The following is a 20,102-nucleotide window of genomic DNA, read 5'->3' as shown; positions in this document are numbered from 1 at the left end:
AGAGAGAGAGAGAGAGAGAGAGAGAGAGAGAGAGAGAGAGAGAGAGAGAGAGAATAGAAATATTAGTTTTATATTTTGTCATTTTAATCTGGCACACTGCAGTCAAAAACGACTCCAAAGTAAATTTACCTTTCTGTTCATTTGACATAGGCAATTGAAAAATAACTATATTTAAAATGTCATCATATGTTATCAATTATAACTTTTTTAGTGCATAGTGAAAAGTCTCATTCAACTAGTTTGCAAGTAGTTTAAAATAAAAAATAGAATGGAGTCAGAAATGATCTCCAGTATGTGCCAGGTTAGAGTTAATATGAACATCGACGAGAATTTTAGAGTTTTGTTGATTTTAAAGTTTTGTACACCAGAAACCCAAAGCTGACTGTTATTACATATTCCTGTTTCAGTAAAATAATTAAAATAGGTTGCAAAAATACATTGCAATTTACGAATATCGATGAATATCGTGAATATCGATCGAGAATGGCTGGTCTGATTGTAAATGATTGCGAACACGTTAAATCCGACGAGACGGTGCATATATGAATATTATCAATTAAAGTCTCGGCCTATCGACGCTTCACGATCGGCCGCATCGTTATGGAAAAACGAAACGTAAGGTACCATATTATTTTAGCGACAGCTTGCCCAGCTGCATGCGCATTGGTCAATTGTATTAATGAACAATTAGATCGTTATAATCGCTAATGGACACAGTCAGAGAGCCCCTTTTGTCGCTGATTAATGGCAAATAATAATGAGGCACGGCGCATCTGAAGCGGATGGAATCATTCGCCCGGCGATACTTGAGCAGAATTCAATCGATAATTGGGTCACTTTGTTACGGACGAACGAAATGTAATAGCCCAGGTTTCCACGGACCCATCGAGCCGCGCGTGAAACGAACAATAAGCATTTAACGGGACACTGGGAAAATCACTCTATAACATTGACGAGTTTCCTTCCAAGAGAATTAATTGTTGGCCGAGGTGCAAGAGAGACGGGCAGAAAAAAGTGCGAGTTTCTCTGAGCAAAAGCGGGATTCTTTTCTGATCGCTATTTTTAAGTTACGTGGAGGAGAATTCTCGTATGGAGTCGACCTCGTCTATATTTAAACCTGGCTCGTTCTTCAAATACATCCGATGCTGGCCCGATTCTCAAAGTGCCGTTCGTATGGAGAATAAATTGAACGTTCACCGTCACGGTTTCAACAAAGCATGATTTCTGTTTTTTTCATCATGCGTATTGTACGACTTTTCCGCTCTACATATTTGCAAGAAATCAAACGTCGAGGAAACATAATCGATGGATTATTTCCGAGGGAACGATCTTGATAGAAATTTCATGCAATGTTCGAGCAGCTACTGGAAAATTGTGTTATCTTTCGTCCAGTAGCTGAAGAGTAAAACCACTTGGGACTCCAATCAAGATGTAACGCTCTTCCTTTTCCAAGTACTGCGCAGGATGCGCAAAATCTGAACTCATTTACTAACCGAAAGCAGAACAGAAAATAAAGAAAAAACTCTAACTAATTAATAATCAAGTCTGCTGCTCATAAAATAGACAGGTTTGCCTTAGTAATATTTCATTTATTAAGTAGACTTTCTAGTTGAAGAACTTTAATATTAATAGAAGGAAATTTTTATTTTTAGTGTATAATATATATTTTCATGTTTCTCACCTTTTACATAACATCTTCTACAACCATTATATGTCCCTTTATATATTCTTATAGTTGTACTGTTTCATCAATTCTAAGTCTGAACTATCAGAACAATTTTCATTTTGTATCATTATCATCAAAATAGTCAGATATCATTGCAATAAAATTTTTTGTTATTAACATACACTCTGTTTGTCTCTTGTTCAATTTTATTTCTAACTTTGCTGGTTATCTCTGTCACAGCTTAATATTGTCAAATGCCTTATTTCCTCTAATTTCCTTCTTTTTGCTTCATATTTTTTTACATGTTCACTTATTCTTAACGAAGAGGATTTTATAGTAAAAATAAAAATTTTGTAAATATATATAGGACTTTGTAACGGAGAAATAAGTCGACATTTTGCAGTAATTCATTATTCTTCCATTTTATATGTGCTACTTACATCTTAGGAACTGAAATGTGCTCTGAAAATACTTGCTGTATTCCCAGCGAAATTCACTACGTCCTTTAGTAAGATAGATTTTGCTGACAGTCTACTCCTGAGCTACTAAAAACATAGTAAAGTTAGAAAAAATTTATATGAGAAAAAGTTAAAATATTTTCTCTGCGTGGACGATAACTGAGCAGATGTCTACGCAAACTATATATATTCATGCTAAAAGAAGAGGAACGAAATTAATCTTATGAGTGTTTCCTTGAGACTATTCTCGTTAAAAGCTAAAAAAATTAGCTAGAAGAGAGGATCTCTCTTTTATTCTTAAAATATTTTTTTATAGTTCGACCTTCCCGATCGACGCAATCATCATAACGGATTCCGAGGAAGAAAAAGCGAACGTAAAACTGCGCGGGAACTGTCGCGCTTATCCGTGCCGCTATTTTCGATTCAAAGTCTCCGTCAAATGATCCTTTTTTGCGAAACGATAAGAAAATTCGCCCTACCCCGACATCGGCGACGTTCCCGGCGAGGAGCGGTTTTCCAACACCCGGCCGAGATTCTGCGTAAGCCGTCGCGCCGACTGCGACGACGAGTCGCGCGATGCGTAAAACCGGGATTTTGCGCGGAACGAGACGCGATGTCAATCGATGTAATTTACATAAAGCGCGGAAGCGCCGACGTGAAAAATTCGCGCAATAACAAGTTCCGGTTACGGGCACGACGATTTACAGCGTCGCCGAGATGATTTACACGCGGACTTCAACATAACGGATCAACAAAGCCTCGGCACGTTTCTCACGCCCGCAAACGCGTCATAAGAAGCCATTTGTAACGTGCAGAAATGTACATGTGTCAATGTACCTTCTTGCTGCGTTCGATGTCGCAAATTTACACGCAAAACTACAAGACAAATGCACTGCTCACTTCCATTGTGCAAATGAAATTTACTGTAAGCTCTCTCTCTCTCTCTCTTTCTCTTTTTCTCTCTGTCTCTCTGCAAATCTGGAACTAGAAAGTCATACTTTGTGAGGTTTACTGTTTACAATGTGTCCCAACAACTTGATCCTCGTATATTCTCTATGCTAATGGTAAACTAAAAGCAACAATAAAGTCTAGAAACACTAGAGCTGCTTACACTGTCTATGTGTGTCTATGTGGGCTGTCTTTTTCAAGAATTTTTTTAGATCTCATATTCTGCTGTTCCGTGGAATACTTTGCCACCGAATATAAGAAATGCAAAAACACGGGATGAATTTAAGGCTAATTTCTATACGTTCTTATTGAATAGAGGTAAAACGTAAGACTCTAAATTGACACTAGTTAATACACTAGTTAACTTCTCCAAATTATTTCATTTAATTCATCTTATATTATTAAGATTATACTCTTATTTTATCCACAATACACATAAACATTGTACATTTGTATGAAATAACTTTTTTCTAACCATTACTTCCCTGTCAAAAAAAATGACTTTTCTTTCTATTATATTTTTTTTCTAGCCTGTCTCTCTCTCTCTCTCTCTCTCTCTGTTTGTCTTTCTCTTTTTCTCTCTCTCCTCCTTCTCTATCTCTGTTTCGTCATGCCAAATCGCGATACACTCCGCACGATGCGTCCATTCACCGAGCGGCTCGGCGGTTTCCGCTTTGGGCGTTGAACTGCATCCACGTGCGCGAACTCTTTTCAATTGTAAATCTCATTATTCACGCTCGCGTCGGCGGCGGGCCGATATTACAGGTTGCGATTCCCAGGGAACGTTATCCGGAGGGCCGCGTAACAAGAACGCACCTATCGTGTAATTATGAGTAGTCGCTCGCAATGCAGAAGGAAAAAAGAAAGCGCGAGCAGAATGAATATAAATCGAACGATTATTTGCACGGCGAAAATGCATGGCATTTTCTCCTCCGGGCTTTTTTTATATTCTAACGCGGTTGGTCGCGCGACCGAACGGTCGGCCGGTCGATCGGCTGGCGGGCATTTTATCTCGCGCGAATACGCCCGATTCCGAAATTATAGTCATTCATACGTATGTATGTGGATACGCGGCTACATGCGTGCGTTGCGCGGTGCAACGCGCAGTTGTTAATGAGCGAAAATGTTGAAAAACGCGGACCGCGCGCGAGGACCGAGCCGTCGAAGCTGCGCGATTTTAAATCCGCGTTATGCCCCGCGTATTTCGCCGGGCTGGGAGAATTTCAGCAGGCAAATTAACGCGCGAATATTTAAGCGAGTGCGCGGAGTACTTATCAGAGATGTCATTAACCATTAGCACCATTAGCGCGACTGTCGTACACAAATGCATTATTCGACCCGGTAATGCACCGCGTGACGGTGGAGAGCGGACGTGCGCGACCGGTTTTTGCACTTTTTTTGCCGGCGAGATCGCGAAGGAGCTTTTATGATCACAGACGCTCACGGGTTTGCGGATTATAACGGTGTCAAACCGTTATCTCGCAGCGAACCAGCGCTGATTACGTCTGGTTCCTCAGTCGTAAAGACCATAATAAATCCCGACGGTGTCTCCAACGCGATTTTGCCAAGAGTTCATTGTTTTGCCGCTTTCTGAACACTACCCTCCTACTTTTACATTTGAATAAAAATCGTTTTGCCACACTCTCTAAATTTCTTCGACTGAGGTTTCACTCAAGAGGAGTGGATATTCACTCCGAGTGAAAATATTGCCACTTTGAATGGAGTGACATTGCGCTTTTCACAGGTATCAGTATTTCACTCCAACTGGAGTGAATATTTCACTCCAAGTGAATTTTTACGATTAGATAAAAAGGAATATCTCTATCGTGTTTGTGGTTACTAGTGACTCTACAGGGTGCGGCGCCAAAATCCGGACAAATTATACATTTTTTCCTAACATATTTTTTATTGCAAAAACGAAAAGGTTTACAAAATTTTTTTAACCACATTGTTTGTAAGGCCATAAAGAACACACTCAATATATACCCCGCTTGCTTGAATGACCGCCTCCATTCTCAGTCTGAAGCGTGCGCAGGCGCGCTTTAATATGTCACGGTCCATATCAGTGAATGCCGCTTCAATAGCGGCTCTCAATGATGCGACGTTTGGATGTCTGAACTTGTTCGTGACCCTTTCAACTACGCTCCATACATAGAAGTCCAAAGGATTCAAATCTGGGCTGTTGGGAGGCCAGAATTCTTTCGACCAAAACATGCCGACGTTGTCCGACAACCAATTTTGCACCAAATGACTCACTTTAATTGTGTAAGACTTGTAGCGGAGATCCTGCTCGACGATTCAACGCATAGTTTTCTCGCTCACATCAACAACCGACGACAATTTTCGGATCGACTGTCCTGGATCCTCAAAAATCAGCTCCTGAGCCCGCTGAATGATGTCGGGCGTCCTGACAACGCGCTCCTTCGAGTGGGTTTTCCTCGCCGGTGTTGCAAAACTTTCGTTGGACTTCTCCGACTCATTGTACTTTGCGATGACATCATACACAATCGATCTCGGATACCCGAAGAACCGAATGATTTCTGTCGCCGAGCGCCCAGCGCAAACACTTTTGATAATCGCGGCTTTTCGATTATACTCCGCACTTGGTTTCAACATTGCGACTGTTTCGAGGTTATGATGGTTTAGTACATGCGTCAAGCTATTTGAACGTTAATCGCGACATCTACCAGTGGTATAAAACGGCGAGAATTTCAAATTGAATTTTGTCCGGATTTTGGCGCCGCACCCTGTAGTTACCGCAATCTTTTTAATGGTGTATTATTTAATTAATTCCATTTGTAATATGCTTGGAAAAATTTGCTGAGCACAGTAGGACTTGGAAACTTGAGACTTCTGGCTCTTGAGCCATTCGCTTTACCTATTGAGTCACTGCTATTAACCAATGGAAATGACTCTTATAACGATACATACGCTGTTCCCGAATCATTCATTCTTTCACGACTGAAAATTCACTCGAGTGAAAAGTTACTGTAACTCGAGTGATGGTCGTCATTCCATTTTCTGAGAGAAAATTTACTCCACGACACAGAGCAAAGAAATTCACTCTATAAAAGTGAGAAATCCCTCCAATTCGAGTGACTCGACTGTCACTCCATTTTTCGAGAGAGATTTTCACTTCAAGAAATTTAGAGAGCAGTTTACACTATTTCCTTAAATATAATATTCCTGAAAAAATATCTTTTACAAGACTTTACGTTTTATCTATTATTTGAAATTTTTGCAAATCTGTTGCACGCGATTTAATAGAAGTTAGAATTAACCCTTTAAAATCCGATGCACATAATTCTGTACATTTACTTTGCATCCTCCCAAAATTATTCTGTATTAATTAAGAGAGAAGAAGAGAAGAATAATGATTCCGTTGATAAAATAATATTATTAATTCATCCTAAAGATCCATTCAACAGAGCAATATTCTTCATACCAACTCGAAACAGCAGTTTTCCCGCTGAAAGAAACCAAAGATGGCAATTCTGTATAATCGTTGACATGCTGGAAATTATTTAAAGTCTTTCATGAAACAAAGTAAGCAAAGAGTGTGCCTAAGTTTAGCCCTGTTTTGTGACATTTAAAATCTTAAATCATTTTTTTATATTATTGTAGCTATTCATGAGTAGATTAAAGATATATAAATATCAAAGTGATGTGCATCATCACTTAGGAGGAAATGGTTCAAAAATATAGGTTTTGTCGAATTAAATAGTATTGTTAGAACGCTTACAGGAAACGTATAGAAAATGTTGCAAGAAATGTAAGAGAGATGAAAGTTTTTATTAATAAAATTTAATACGGATTATAAATGCTAATAATATTTATTAATTCAGAGTAACTTTTACAAAGCTCACCGATTAACTTAATTGCTGATTAATTCCGTTGTAACTAGCAGAATTGGCGATAGCTATTTTCCAGTCACAACGGAATTAATTGACGATTAAGTTAATCGGAGTTTAATAAAATCACCTCTGCAGCCGACTTATTACCAACATTATGAATGCCAACATTTGTCATATAGGTAAGGGAAACTGCAGAAAATCTTACCAATATTAAAATATAAGTATATACACGGAAAAAAGAGATTTGGTTGAATTAACCAAATATCTGGCCAAATATCCAGAAATTCCGATTGAAGTAACCCGAATTCTGTTTAAGTTAACAAGATTTTTGGTAGACTTACCAAACATGTCTGGTTATTTAACCAGACATGTATAGTTAAATAACCAGACATGTTTGGTTAGTCTACCAAAAATTTTGTTAACTTAAACAGAATTCGGGTTATTTCAATCGGAATTTCTGGATCGTTCATATTCGACTAGATATTTGGTTAATTCAACCAAATCTTTTTTTTCCGTGTACGATGCTTATATTGGCCACCAGAAGCTGTTGCCATATGTTGGTTCTGAAATTCTTTTTGGACTTCTCCCAAACGGTGAAAGAGGCGCATCGCTCTGATATTTATATGTTTTTAATCTACCCATCAATTTTGTGAAAAAATAACTAAAGATTTCGAATGCCACAAAATGTAGAGTTAAAAGCTTATAAGAGCTTAGCCGCGTTCTCTTTATTTCCTTAATTTTTATGGAAGTCGCCAAAATGGTTTGCACACTTTCCATCAATTGAAGTGCAAAGTTGGCGCTTTCACGTTTATTATTATGGTGATAAGATTTACTAAATTTTGCAACTGGGTCACATGAACAAGTATGAATGTACATAATTATTCAGTTTTATTCAGACGATAGAATACTTTATCAGGACCGTCTTTAAAAATTATGTTAGAACAAAAACAAGGAGAAAGAATATTTTACTCGAATAGGATCGATGCCTGAGCCTTAAAGAGTTAAGAAAACTATGATTATATACAAAACAATATATTCTCATCCTCGGCGGAACCTTTTCTTATATATGGCCTCAAGAGGATTCTTGCAACCCAAAAGGAAAATGTTCTAAAACTAAAAAAAAGAACTTTAGTTACAAAGTACTGTTTCCCGTAATCCTATATTCTAAGCGAAAACTTTTGCCGAAAGAGTATTTCTCTTCGTTAGAAAAGGAATGATATTATACTTAGGATATTATCCTTTTGGAAGAATCCTTTCGGGCTCATGTATAAGAGGATTCCGCTAAGATTGAGATTATATTTTATTGGATATGTGAGGTGTTTGGTGTGTTTGATGAGTAGGGATAAATCGATTACGAAATAACAAGGTAAATTTCGGGAACTCTCGTGTACCAATACATTCTGTCGCCCGCTGAGGCCTCCATTCTCAATTTCGAAAGTTTGTATCGCCACCAACTGCTCTCCCGAAAGCTTTCAATGAGCAGCGTTAAATATCGAGTATGCCAGCGAAATTAGCATTTAGATAATATCCACGAGTATATGTATATATCGTGCAAGGATATCTGGTAGTGACTTAATCCTTCCAGGAACAAGTTGGAGCCCCTACGATGTCCTGGCCAGAATCTTGGCCAAGTTGCGGGCAAAGTGGTTAGGAGTTCCTCGGGCGGCCATGCAAATGTGTTAGTTGCATTCCGAGGCCGAGTTTTCCTTCGACTTGGCCGGAAACTTCCTTTAACGAGCAGGAAGGAGCTCGCGGTTGCGCGCGGCTCTTCCTGTGCGCCAAGTTGAACGGGAAGAAGGATGAGAAGGAGAAGAGAAGGTTGGTTTCGTGCGCGCATATTGCGAGTTGTCGGTGTTGTGTATGGAATTTTGCAGAAACCCTGTAAAATCTCCAACCACTCACGATAGCGCAAATCCGATCAGCGCTTTCGTTACCTGCGATATTCGGTTACCGAGATCACACGTGCGTATGATCGAAGGAAAACCATCAACGGACCTGTGACAGCTTGTACTACCGGTGTGCCGATCGCGTGGCGGAAGTGGGTGAATAAAAAAAGTGCAGCGTTGAATCTTGACAACTTTTCTGAAGTTGCTCAGAAAGTTCCATATACTGTTACACATCTTGCACTGGAAAGTATCGGAATAAAATGAAAAATATCTCGAGAGATGTTCAGTTTTCAATAATTTTTCCTCAATATTTTAGTATGCGGAATATGATCGAAGGAATTGATTTATGTTAGAAAAATCATATGATTTTACTAGAAAAATTCGAGAGTGAAATCTCTTATATAGGCTAAATACCCTATATTTTAAAATTTCGAGGTGACAACTTGTTGTGACTATATAAACATAATAGAGACAACCTTCTTATATGTATTAATGTCCATCATGACCCTATTAACCGTATATTTCGTTTTATAATAGCCAAAATACGAACATGCAGCAACATAACCCTTCCCTATCTTGCCCTGATATCGGATTCAGTTATCCAGGATAAAGAAGATCACGTAAAATATATATTGATTAGTAGTTCCAAAGTCTCCACAACCATTTTTTCCAGCCTTTAATTATGGGCGAACTTTACCTTGTCCGTTTATATGCTCGATTTTAATTATTTTATAAATAAAAATTATATTTATTACCAGAAAAAAAAAATCGAACATTTGGAAGAAATTGTATTCGAACTAATAACATATCGCTTAATTTTATTCAGTCACGACGGAGAATATTAATACAAAACTTCAAGAGACTTGGAAATTTTGCTATTAGTACACATAAATCAGTTTTCTCTATTTTTAATTGTAATTTTATTATTATTATTATTACTATTAATTTTAATTATTATTATATATAATTTTAATTATTCCAATTTTAATAAAATTCAGAGAAAAATATTTATGTTCTAAAAAGGCCATTTCGTGATTTTGTACCTATTCCTCTATAAATAAATACTAGAAAAAGCGCATAAGTCTACCTTTAAGGAAAAATATTATAAGAAAATTACTGAGGACAGTAGTATTTTCATCAGTTAACAAAAGTACTACTACTACTTTTAATTATTGAAAATAATACTACTGTTTTAATTATCGAAAACTCATACTAAAACTACTTATAAAATTAACGAAATTTTTCTATAGTTTTCCACTAATGTTGTAATAAGCATACAATAGTATTCCAATATTTCTCGATAGTGTTTCAAAAGTTTTCCTGTATTGTTCTCAATAGTTTTTTCTTAGCTTTTTCCGTAAAAATAGGGTCATATGTTTCCTACCTCCATTCACAAAAAAATTATTGTTACCACGTTATTTTTCTTTCGGAAATAATCATACTTTTACAGGCAATAACTATACTTTTGCAGATAATAAATCATATTTTTGCAGGCACTATTTTCCTATAGCTTGAAATGGAAGATGTTTAAGGTAAACTTTTTGTCAGACTCACCCTGTGTGTGTACATATATAAATATATCATCAAAACACTTGAACCGCATGTCAGCGAATGACGACAAGCCCATCGACGATGCAGTGGGATAATTTAGCGCGATGCTCAAGTGATTTTAATGATTTTCGAGTGTCGAGGGGGCACTTCTAGCTGTCGGATAGTATTTCGGTCATCCGCCACTACTTCCCGATACGTGCATGCCAAATTGTCATGTATTATCCACCCACCCTTTCCCCGTTCCATCTCCTATTATTGATCGTCCTCGAGTTCTTTTAATCCACCGTAGTTTTTCTCCAGCTGACGGATATTGATGACGTCGAAGATAATAGATGAGATTCTGATGGCGGTGACATTTCTTCGTGCGTATCTTTCATCGACTCTTCCCTTTTCCCCCTTCCTTAACTGTCCCCCGCCCCGCCCCGCCCGCAGGAACACACGTGCTAAAAGACAATGAAGTTATTCCGGAACGGTCTGTATTTTTTCGGTCCGGCGAGTACGTTGTCGCCGTTACATCGGATTACATTGGCAGAGAAACGTGCGTTTTGATCGTATATTTGCGCACGATTTCACGCACGGCCCTTCACCTCCCGCCCGCCCTTTGTTGCTTTTTTTCCCTCCACTCAACACGCTCGGAATAGATTTCGCATCTGTCGCGGCTCCGTTCCACACGAACGGCTTCGATTTCCGCGCGAAGCGCCACGCGGAGCGCGGTGATATAATCCTAATTGCATTTGCCTGTGTTAATTTTACTTAAACGCCCTTCGCCGAGCACTCCCACACGCTCGGCACACACTTGATCTCGCCAACAGCGCGAGCAATAACTACAGCACTCGACTTCTCGCGATACAATGTAGTCGCAGTAGTCACTCGGCTCGAGCCGAGCTCTTCGCTTCTCCGTTTCAAAGGAGCTCGCTTGAACCGAGTATCACCCGCCGCCCCCGTCGCCCCCGTGTCGCAGGCGAAACGGTGCGGATTAAAATATGATGAGTGAGACGAAGAGAAGGCGCTCAGTTTTTCAAAGCAAGAGTCGCGTTTTATCCTCTTATCTCGTAACAGTTACTTCACCGCGTCGCGGAACACGCGGCAAGATTAAATATCTTCCCTACGCTGCAGATTTCGTTTTCCTCGTCAACATCCGGAGGATAGCAGCGGGACAGCAGGAGGAGCGGCAGGACGAACGGACACAGTTACTGAGACGCGAGATGCGACTGAGTGCATATCGCCCTGGCGAAAAAAAAAGCGCAACAGTGTCGCTGCATTTCTCTGTTGCTGCGGTTGTGTTGCTTCGATTAAAACTACTCGGCGAACTTCGGCAGAGCAAAAGGTGCACAAAAATTCCTTGAAAACTTTCTACCCCTTCTACATTCTCATATTAAAATTTATGATGAAGTATCGTATTCTTTTTTCTTTGGTGTTAAATGGAAAATTCGTGTGACCGTATTCGCGTGACTGCCAATCGGAAATTTATTATCGACGCGATAATTACGCAAAACTGATACGAACGCGAGTGCAATAATAAGGCGTTAATATCGATACAGGAAAATTTTCACACAATTTTTAATGTTTGACGGGGATGGTTCACTCACGTGCAATTAACAGAAAATCTTGCATAAAAATACCTTGCATCCCTCGTTGAAAGAAGTATTTTGGCATTTATTTCATTTAAAATGAACAACTGTTTCTATATACAAAGAGAAAGCTCATTTTATTTTGGAAAATATTTTCATTTTTGAAATGTTAATCTTCAAATGAGATTATATAGTGTTAAACAAAGATAAGTTACTTACAAAAGCACTTTTTTTATATAATTTAACTAAGTAAAACTTATGTTCTTATAATTCAAAGATAATTTTCGCACGAAATATTGGATTGAGAACGCGATGATTTTATATGTCGAAAAAAACTATTATTGTCAAAATAATCATATTGTATTTTTTATAAGACTATTATAATATTCAAGTAAAATTATGACCATTAATAATTATAATATCAAAATAATGAATAATTATTATTAATAATTATATTAATAATGAATACTGTTAATAATTATATTACTAAAATTATGTAATAATTATGTACTAAAATTCAAGACTTTAAAATTTTTCTAACAAAATATCGTTATATATGAAAAAATAATTGTTTTATACATGAAACAATTATTGTTAATTTGAGTACGTTAGTTTCAAGTGAATACTGCGAAGCATAATACACATTTAAAAATCTCATATTATCAATTTAATATTTTATGCTTTAATGAAAAATTATTTCTAATTCATAATAAAAGCACAAGTTTTTCTCCGTTAAATCATGTAAAATATTTTCTTACAATTTACCTTAATGCTATGTAATCTCAATTGAAGATTAACGTGTCGAAAATAAAGATATTTTTCAAAGAAGAATATCTTTTTTTCTATGTAGAGAACTGCAAAATAAGTCGATTACATTCCCACCTTCGGCAAGGGCACGATTTTACCCGCTACACGAGTTTTCCCGCCGACAAGAAAATATGTTTGTCCTATTTTTTCATATTTTATAATATATCACAATCCGAATCAGACAATTGGGACAACAAGATATTCTTCTATGTGAATCACGATACGATATTACGGCAATCCTGCTGTCGCGGCGAACATCAAGACTGATATCGGAGCAATCAGCGCTGTAGCAAATATTAGTACAACATCAATGTTAAATCATTGTTAGCTCCGTATAACGTTAAAAGTGGTCGCTGCACCGGCTTTGCAGTAACGAATCGGTTTTGAATCAGCATTAGCACGATATAACCTTCGCAGTATGGTGCCGGATTCTGCCCCGCAGGTATTATATCAATACGATCTCTATGCTGAGTCGGTATTAATGCTCCAATAATCATAGATGAGACCTAAATTCATAATGTTTCGATACCGCGTTGTTATTAATTTTCCGACGAAAGCCATTTCGTCTGTCCGACGTTGTTAATTTATGCGTTATCGTCGCGATCGAACCACAGCCGCGACCAAATACGCCTCCTTATTTTTTCTGTGCCCTTTCATTCCCTTTTTCTCCTCTCCTCTCGCTCTCTCCTTCCCCCTACACTATTTATGTCAGTTTAATGTTCAAGCGTTGTAAAACACAACTATTCTTGTCTGTCTAATATATAATTTTACAGTTGTAATTGCAGAAATCTTATTTTAGTTCAAGCTTATTAACTATCTAATAATTTTACTGTAGATAAAAGCTGATCGGCGCTATATAGCTAAGAATACAGAGTCCTGGCGGAAATTAATACATAGAAGAAAGTTACCTCTGTCATGTTTATATAGTCAGTCACAACAATTAGTTGCCTGAGAAGTTGTAACTTAGACAATATAGAACATCTAGCTCCGATTTCCCTTACTAACTGCATTTATATTTGCATCGTATGACTAAAGGGATTTCTCCCCTTGGGTTGAATCTTCCTCTCTCGAGGTAGCATCTTTTTTATTTATTATGAGCGTATGAAAGATTCATTAATATCATAAATGTTTTGCGGAAGTTTGCGAAGTGAGGGCGTGTTTTGAAATATGCACCAAGTCGTCAAAGTTGTAGACGGTGTAAAATTTGTTCCTTATAAGTTGCAGAGAAGCCGGGCTGAAATTTAATCGAATCTAAGGAAATCGACGTTCACGGGATACCAAAGTCCCCCGCGAGAGAGCGAAAACTTTCATGCCGAAATGCGAGTTTGATGCGACATTACGGCACTTGCAGCTGCAACAAGATTCAGCCGGCTCTTGTTCCATTCGGCCTGAGAATCGCCGGTACGGCGCGGATATCTTCATCATGGAGGAAAGTGGTTGAAACGCGCGCAGGATATTGGACTGTATGAAACTCGAACAACCACTTTTCTCCTTTATCCTCTTTCAGTCAGTGTGAGCGCTGTTTCTGCAGAAAAATCATTTCTCATCCGGGAATGTCCGTAAAGCCGAGTATTATCTTCCTACCAACGCCGATACGTACGTTTATTTCGAGCAACGCGACGGAGATTCCAAGCAATTAGTTTTCGCGCGATATGAAAAAGTGCACGCTTCTCGAAATTGGTCCGCGCAGTCGCAAGCAGCTGCGAAACTTCGACGTGGTTTTCATGAAATACGCTTCGTGGAACATCCTTATTCCGCACCACGGCGAAATAAGGGACAAAATCCACCCTTTAATAAGACGCGGAGGAGAAGGCGACGAAAATCCGTTCAAATTTAGGAAAATTTAAGTACAGCCTGCCCAGGAATGAAAGCAAAATTCATGGAAATTCGCGCACGGTCCCGACGTCAAGCCTGGTCCGATTTCTGCGCGAATTTGTAAGTCGCGAGGCTTGTTTCGTTTTACAGAAAGGAAGAAAAAAGAAACGGCGCTTACTTTCCAATCGGCGGCACGGATTGTCGTGACAAATGTAAATTCAACAAATTGCAAATTCACAAAAAAATAGAAAAGAAAATAAAAAATTCATGGTAGAAATTAAATGCTATTTTCGAGCACTTATATATTTCGAGTTATATCTTTTGTCTCACACATGAAGAGTAGAACTATTTAGAATCCCAATCAAGATGTAAATCAAGATGAATGTTCCAATTAGTTGAATCCGTTTTTCTATCCGTTTTTAATAAATCAGATAATACGAGTCCATATTTATTCTAGAAACATGTGGTCCTATTCATATATTATCAGTTATAACAAGTTTCGAGTGAAATTAGTCAAAAGTAAATGTTGGAATATCATAAATTTACAAGCGTAATGCTGACGGCGACAGTTTGAACTCGCCGACACCTCGAAAGTTGACAGATAATATCACGTGTCTCATTTGTTAGATCTGTGCAGTCATTCTTTAACTTTAAGAAATGGTTGAATCAGAGTTAAAAGAAGAATAAAGAATACTTTATAAAGAATAAAGAATACTCTATAAGCAGACAAAAAGAATAATAAGATACGTGATTTTCCTAGTTAATTTATATTTGTCACTAATCAGTACTAGGATATTTATTTGTCTCCTAGATAAAGAGAGAGAGAGAGAGAGAGAGAGAGAGAAGAGAAAGAGAGAGAGAAAGTAATATAATCTTAATAAATATGACAAAATGATATAAACGTTTCTATTTCTTAAAAGAACATGTGGTTTATAAATCTATGGCTTGTAAATTTATTCTGTAAATTTATTATAGAGCTAAGAAATAACATTAATATCATAACTTGTCCCTTAAGAATTTATTAAATAGTATTTATTAATAGTACAAATGAGCCATTAGCTCATAAATTGTTATGTTTAAGTCAATAATTAATAATGTATTCATGGTTCTGTACCGATATTTGAATAATTACCTATCGTTTTCTTATTAATTAATTATATATATTTCTTTATTTTCACGATAAGACGATAAGATCGTCGTTATTCAATCACTAATTGGGACTAATTGTCATGTCACTAAATAGTACATTAGTCACACTTTGAGAAAATATAAAATCTTCTCATAAATTATGAAAATATAACACAATTAAAAGCCCAGATATTCAAATGCTCCAACAAAATCAATTTTGTATGCTTAACTTAACACGTACATTATTAATTAATTTATCTATTTTCACAATGAAAACTTGTTCTCTAATTAGGACATTCACTTCAATGCTTTTCCTGCAATTACTGCAGACGAAATATGCGCGAATTTGAACCTATTTACTATTTAATAAATGAATTTACTATTTAATAAATTCTAGACGGAATAGAAAATGGACGAAAAAACTATTAAATTAATTAATAATCAAGTCTGCTGGTTTGGTAAAATCATCAGGTTTGTCATGGTAGTATTTTATTTTATACATCTGCTTCCTAGTTAAAAATTTGAATATGAATGGTAATCATAGCACAGGAACTCTCCCCCCCCCCTTTCTCTCTCTCTCTCTCTTTCTCTCAGAAATTCTGTATTATAATAATATACGTTTGTTTCTTGCGCAATTTTATTTCTAACTTTGTCATCTATCACAGGATTTAATATTCTCAAATACTCTATTTCCTTAAATTTCCTTTTTCTTGCTTTATACTTTTCTATACGTTCACTTATTCGTCAACAAGGTTAAACTCTTTTTACGAGATAAATAAATATGTTTCAAATTTATTCACACATAGACATTGTAATGTGTACGCACTATTATTATTAAAATAATATTATTGAAATAATGTTGCCGATACTATATTTTGGAAAGAATTGTCCCACGTATTGTATAATAAATTGCTTGAACTACGGAAACTCTCAAGATCTTATTTAGCTTACGCGCAGTATTGTTACAATTTTAATAAAAATGCATTAACCCTAGGCAACTTAGCGGATGTGTACGTGAACTGCATGCATTTCTATCAGAAATACTTTTACCACATTCTATATGATAACAGGACTCGGAGAACGGTTTGCCATTAGCTATAAGCATAGCGTTTTACGCGTTTCAACAATATAAAGTCAAATTGCGTATCGCGCATTAAACATTTTAACATATTATTTGGCCAAAGATCGTAAACACGCATTAGTGTCTCGTATTCGTGCGTTATCTCATATTTCTGCTTTTCCCTCTAATGTTGGCCGCAATTGCAGAAACAGCCTCGTGCGTGTTAAAGCCGCACAAGGATAACGACCTTACGATAAAACGCGATTGCGAACGTGACGCGAGGGACGAATTCCGTATCGCGGCTTTCCCAAACGTGCCGTCGCGCGGTTGTTCTTTTCTCTGATACTTTTTATCATTACAACGGCGAACGCCGGCCGTATCCAAGGCGGCGCGAATAAACGGCCGTAAAGCTAGCGTAAAAATCCACCCGTCCTGGAAGAAATTCTAAACGTATATTTCCCGTGGGCTCCGGTCATAAAAGCGGCCGCGTAAATTGAATGTGCGAGAAATTTGTCATGTTACTTCACTTTCGATCCCACAAGGGCAGTCAAGGCTATCGTGGCTTTTATTGTGCGGCTGGGCGAATACGCGAGAAGCAGAGAAACTATGGGAAAGCTAACAAAAAGAACAAAAATTACACAACTTGCATATTGGAGGTGTGCAAGCTTATTTCATAAATACGCCAGTTGGCGTATTTGACTTTAACGTCATACGTAATATTAACTTCGCCCTCTTAAAATGAATCAGTAAAAATATTTTTAACTAAAATGAGAGAAATGAAGCCTCTAAGAACCTTTCTGAAGCTAGCAGGACCAAAAGCGGAGTAAAACCGGACCTACTACATTATTTAGTTCCTATTCTGTACTAATTTGGACAACCAAAAAAATTTTATTCCTCTCGTGTCGTTTTGAAAAAAACAAAGAAATTAATATTAAGCTAGTTAATATTATAATAGCTAGTTATTATAATATTAATTAATATTAATAAAAAGAGACTTAATATTAAGCTAGCAGGACTAGCTTCTTTTTCTTCTTGTAGTCCTGCTGACTTAATATTAAGCTAGCAGCGCCACTGTTTCTTCCAAAATGATACGAAATACAAAATTTTCTTTCGTGCTAAAAGTAGTATAAAATAATATAATAGGTCCAGTTTAATCCTGCTGATTTGGTCTTGCTTTAAAACTTTAAAGAAATCCTCTAAAAACCATTCGTGATCATTATCGCGAAATAAAATTTATACCGGAAGATCAAACAAATATTTTTTATTGAATCAGCAATAAGGATATTTCACCAATTTTACTGATTTTCAGTGCAATATTCGCACTTTATTGCTTTTGATTTTGTCTGATTTCGACCAATGGAAGTAATATTTCATTGAAAAATCTACAGCACACAGATTCATTATATGCTGCACAAAATTCAACTGTCTACAATGGAATTAACAGCTTCGATGCGCATCAATAATGATAAAATCGCTATATTAATTGATTCTTTCAGCGAGATATTCCTAATTGCAGTACACCGCTTTTTCTTTTGTAGCCGTGAGATATTTCAATTCTTCACAATTATCTATTCAGTCTGTCTGCTCGCTCATCATTCCTCCACGCCAAATGTTTCATCCCTACTAACATATTATAGTGTCTCATCCATAACTTTCGTAGTTCAGATATTTCAGGTTAGGAAGTACACAGAGAAGTAGAGCATTCTTGTTTGGAAAATATCTTCATTTTTGGCATATTAATTTTCAAATTAGTTTGCAAAATAAATCATTCGCAAAAACATATTTTATATGATTTTTAACGAACAAAAAATTGTGTTTATTATTCAAAAATAATTTTCATTAATAAAAAGCGCAAAATATTGAATTGAGAATATGGTGTTTTTAAATGTGTGTAAAACGCTCCAGGTTCGTCCTTACCTACTTAACACTAATATACTTAAATTAACAATCATTGTTCCACATATAAACCAACTATTATTTCATATACTATAAAAGCAACGATACATAATTTTGCTAGAAGAATTTTTAAGTTCTAATTTTATTTGAATATATTATAATAATCTTATGAAAACTACTGATTGTTTAGAAGATAACAATATCTTCTTCCGACATTTAAAAACATCATATTCTAAACCCAATACTGCATGCTTTCCATTAATGAAAATTATTTTTCAACAACAAAAACACAAATTTGTCTCTTCGTTGAATCATATAAAATATACTCTAGCAAGTAACGCACTTTCGTTTAACGCTATGTAATCTCATTTGAAGATTAACATATCAAAGATAAAGTTACTTTCCAAACAAGAATGTCTTTTTTTCTAGTTTACAACCGCAATGCTGTCGCCTCGTCTTCTGACCACATGCCATTTTATATACAGGATATCCCAGGACAATCTCCGAAGCTCTTGTGGAGACATTGTACGGATTAAGGTGAAACTTTGTAGATTTTTAATTATTAATTAATGATAATTGGCGGATGTTCACTCACGATAATATATTGATGATCTCTAATTAATAACTAAATATCTACAAATATAAGGAAAATGGATTCTTTTGTTCAATTGGACTTAATGTATAAACACAGACGGCAGATGTTGTCATGTCGATGTACAACTCATATCTCGAGTGATTATTCACAAATCTTCTTTAATTAATATCTCGATATATATTGTGAATATCGCAAAATAATATAGAACTTTTATATTCACCTTAATCCATATTATACCTCCACGAGAACTTCGGAAGTTGTCCTGGGAGATACTCTGTATAATATTATATCATACAAAATTTCTGTCTTTTTTTCTATGTAGATCAATAAGATTATTATTATTATATAAAATTATTATTTTTATTAAAATATTGTTTTTACTAAAATTATTATTATAACTGAGCTATCAGTTCAGTTGTAAATATAAGATTTCAAAGAAGAACATACCGATTGCACTGTAGAAAGCAAAGATTGCTTAGGATGCAAAATGCGCTTTCCCTTAAGAACTCAACATTAGCGTACATATCGCGCTCGCGCATTGTGAATGCTAAATGATGCACAATGCCGAATTAGATAATGCAAATGTGTGTTCGCGTCGACCGATATCATCTGGCGGGAAGCCATGCGGGAAACGGCGACTTTTCTTACCGCCCCCGAACCGCCCCTTGTGGAATTCAGAAGCGGCGTTGAGAATATTTCTCACTCCTTGTCGAATTACACGAACGTCATTTGCAATCGTACGTCACCGGCACATGCGAGTGCGTATGTATGCGCGTGATATAAGTGTAAGAAAATGTAATGGAAAAACGGTACGACACTCTCTCTCTCTCTCTCTCTCTCTCTCTCTCTCTCTCTCTCTCTCTCTCT

The 20,102-nt window shown here is 36.6% G+C and overlaps 1 protein-coding gene across 5 annotated transcripts in view; it reads right to left on the bottom strand.

The window, feature by feature from the left end:
* LOC116852673 (protein eva-1) overlaps positions 1-20,102 on the bottom strand; it is a 341,153-nt gene that overhangs the window by 237,359 nt on the left and 83,692 nt on the right. Inside the window, exon 1 of one of the 5 annotated variants that reach the window (XM_032833247.1) lies at positions 10,367-10,734. The exons of the other annotated variants lie outside the window; for them this stretch is intronic. Coding sequence (XP_032689138.1) covers positions 10,367-10,439 — 73 coding nt within the window. The 5' untranslated portion in view covers positions 10,440-10,734. Of the gene's footprint in view, positions 1-10,366; positions 10,735-20,102 lie in introns of those variants that run through there. 5 annotated transcript variants of the gene reach the window in all.

This window comes from Odontomachus brunneus, unplaced genomic scaffold (genome assembly GCF_010583005.1).
Source record: "Odontomachus brunneus isolate Ranch 3 - 2012 unplaced genomic scaffold, Obru_v1 Obru_scaffold_247, whole genome shotgun sequence".
Classification (NCBI taxonomy): Eukaryota; Metazoa; Arthropoda; class Insecta; order Hymenoptera; family Formicidae; genus Odontomachus; species Odontomachus brunneus.
Note: the sequence above shows the minus strand (reverse complement) of the source record. Positions and strands in the feature narration are given on the sequence as shown.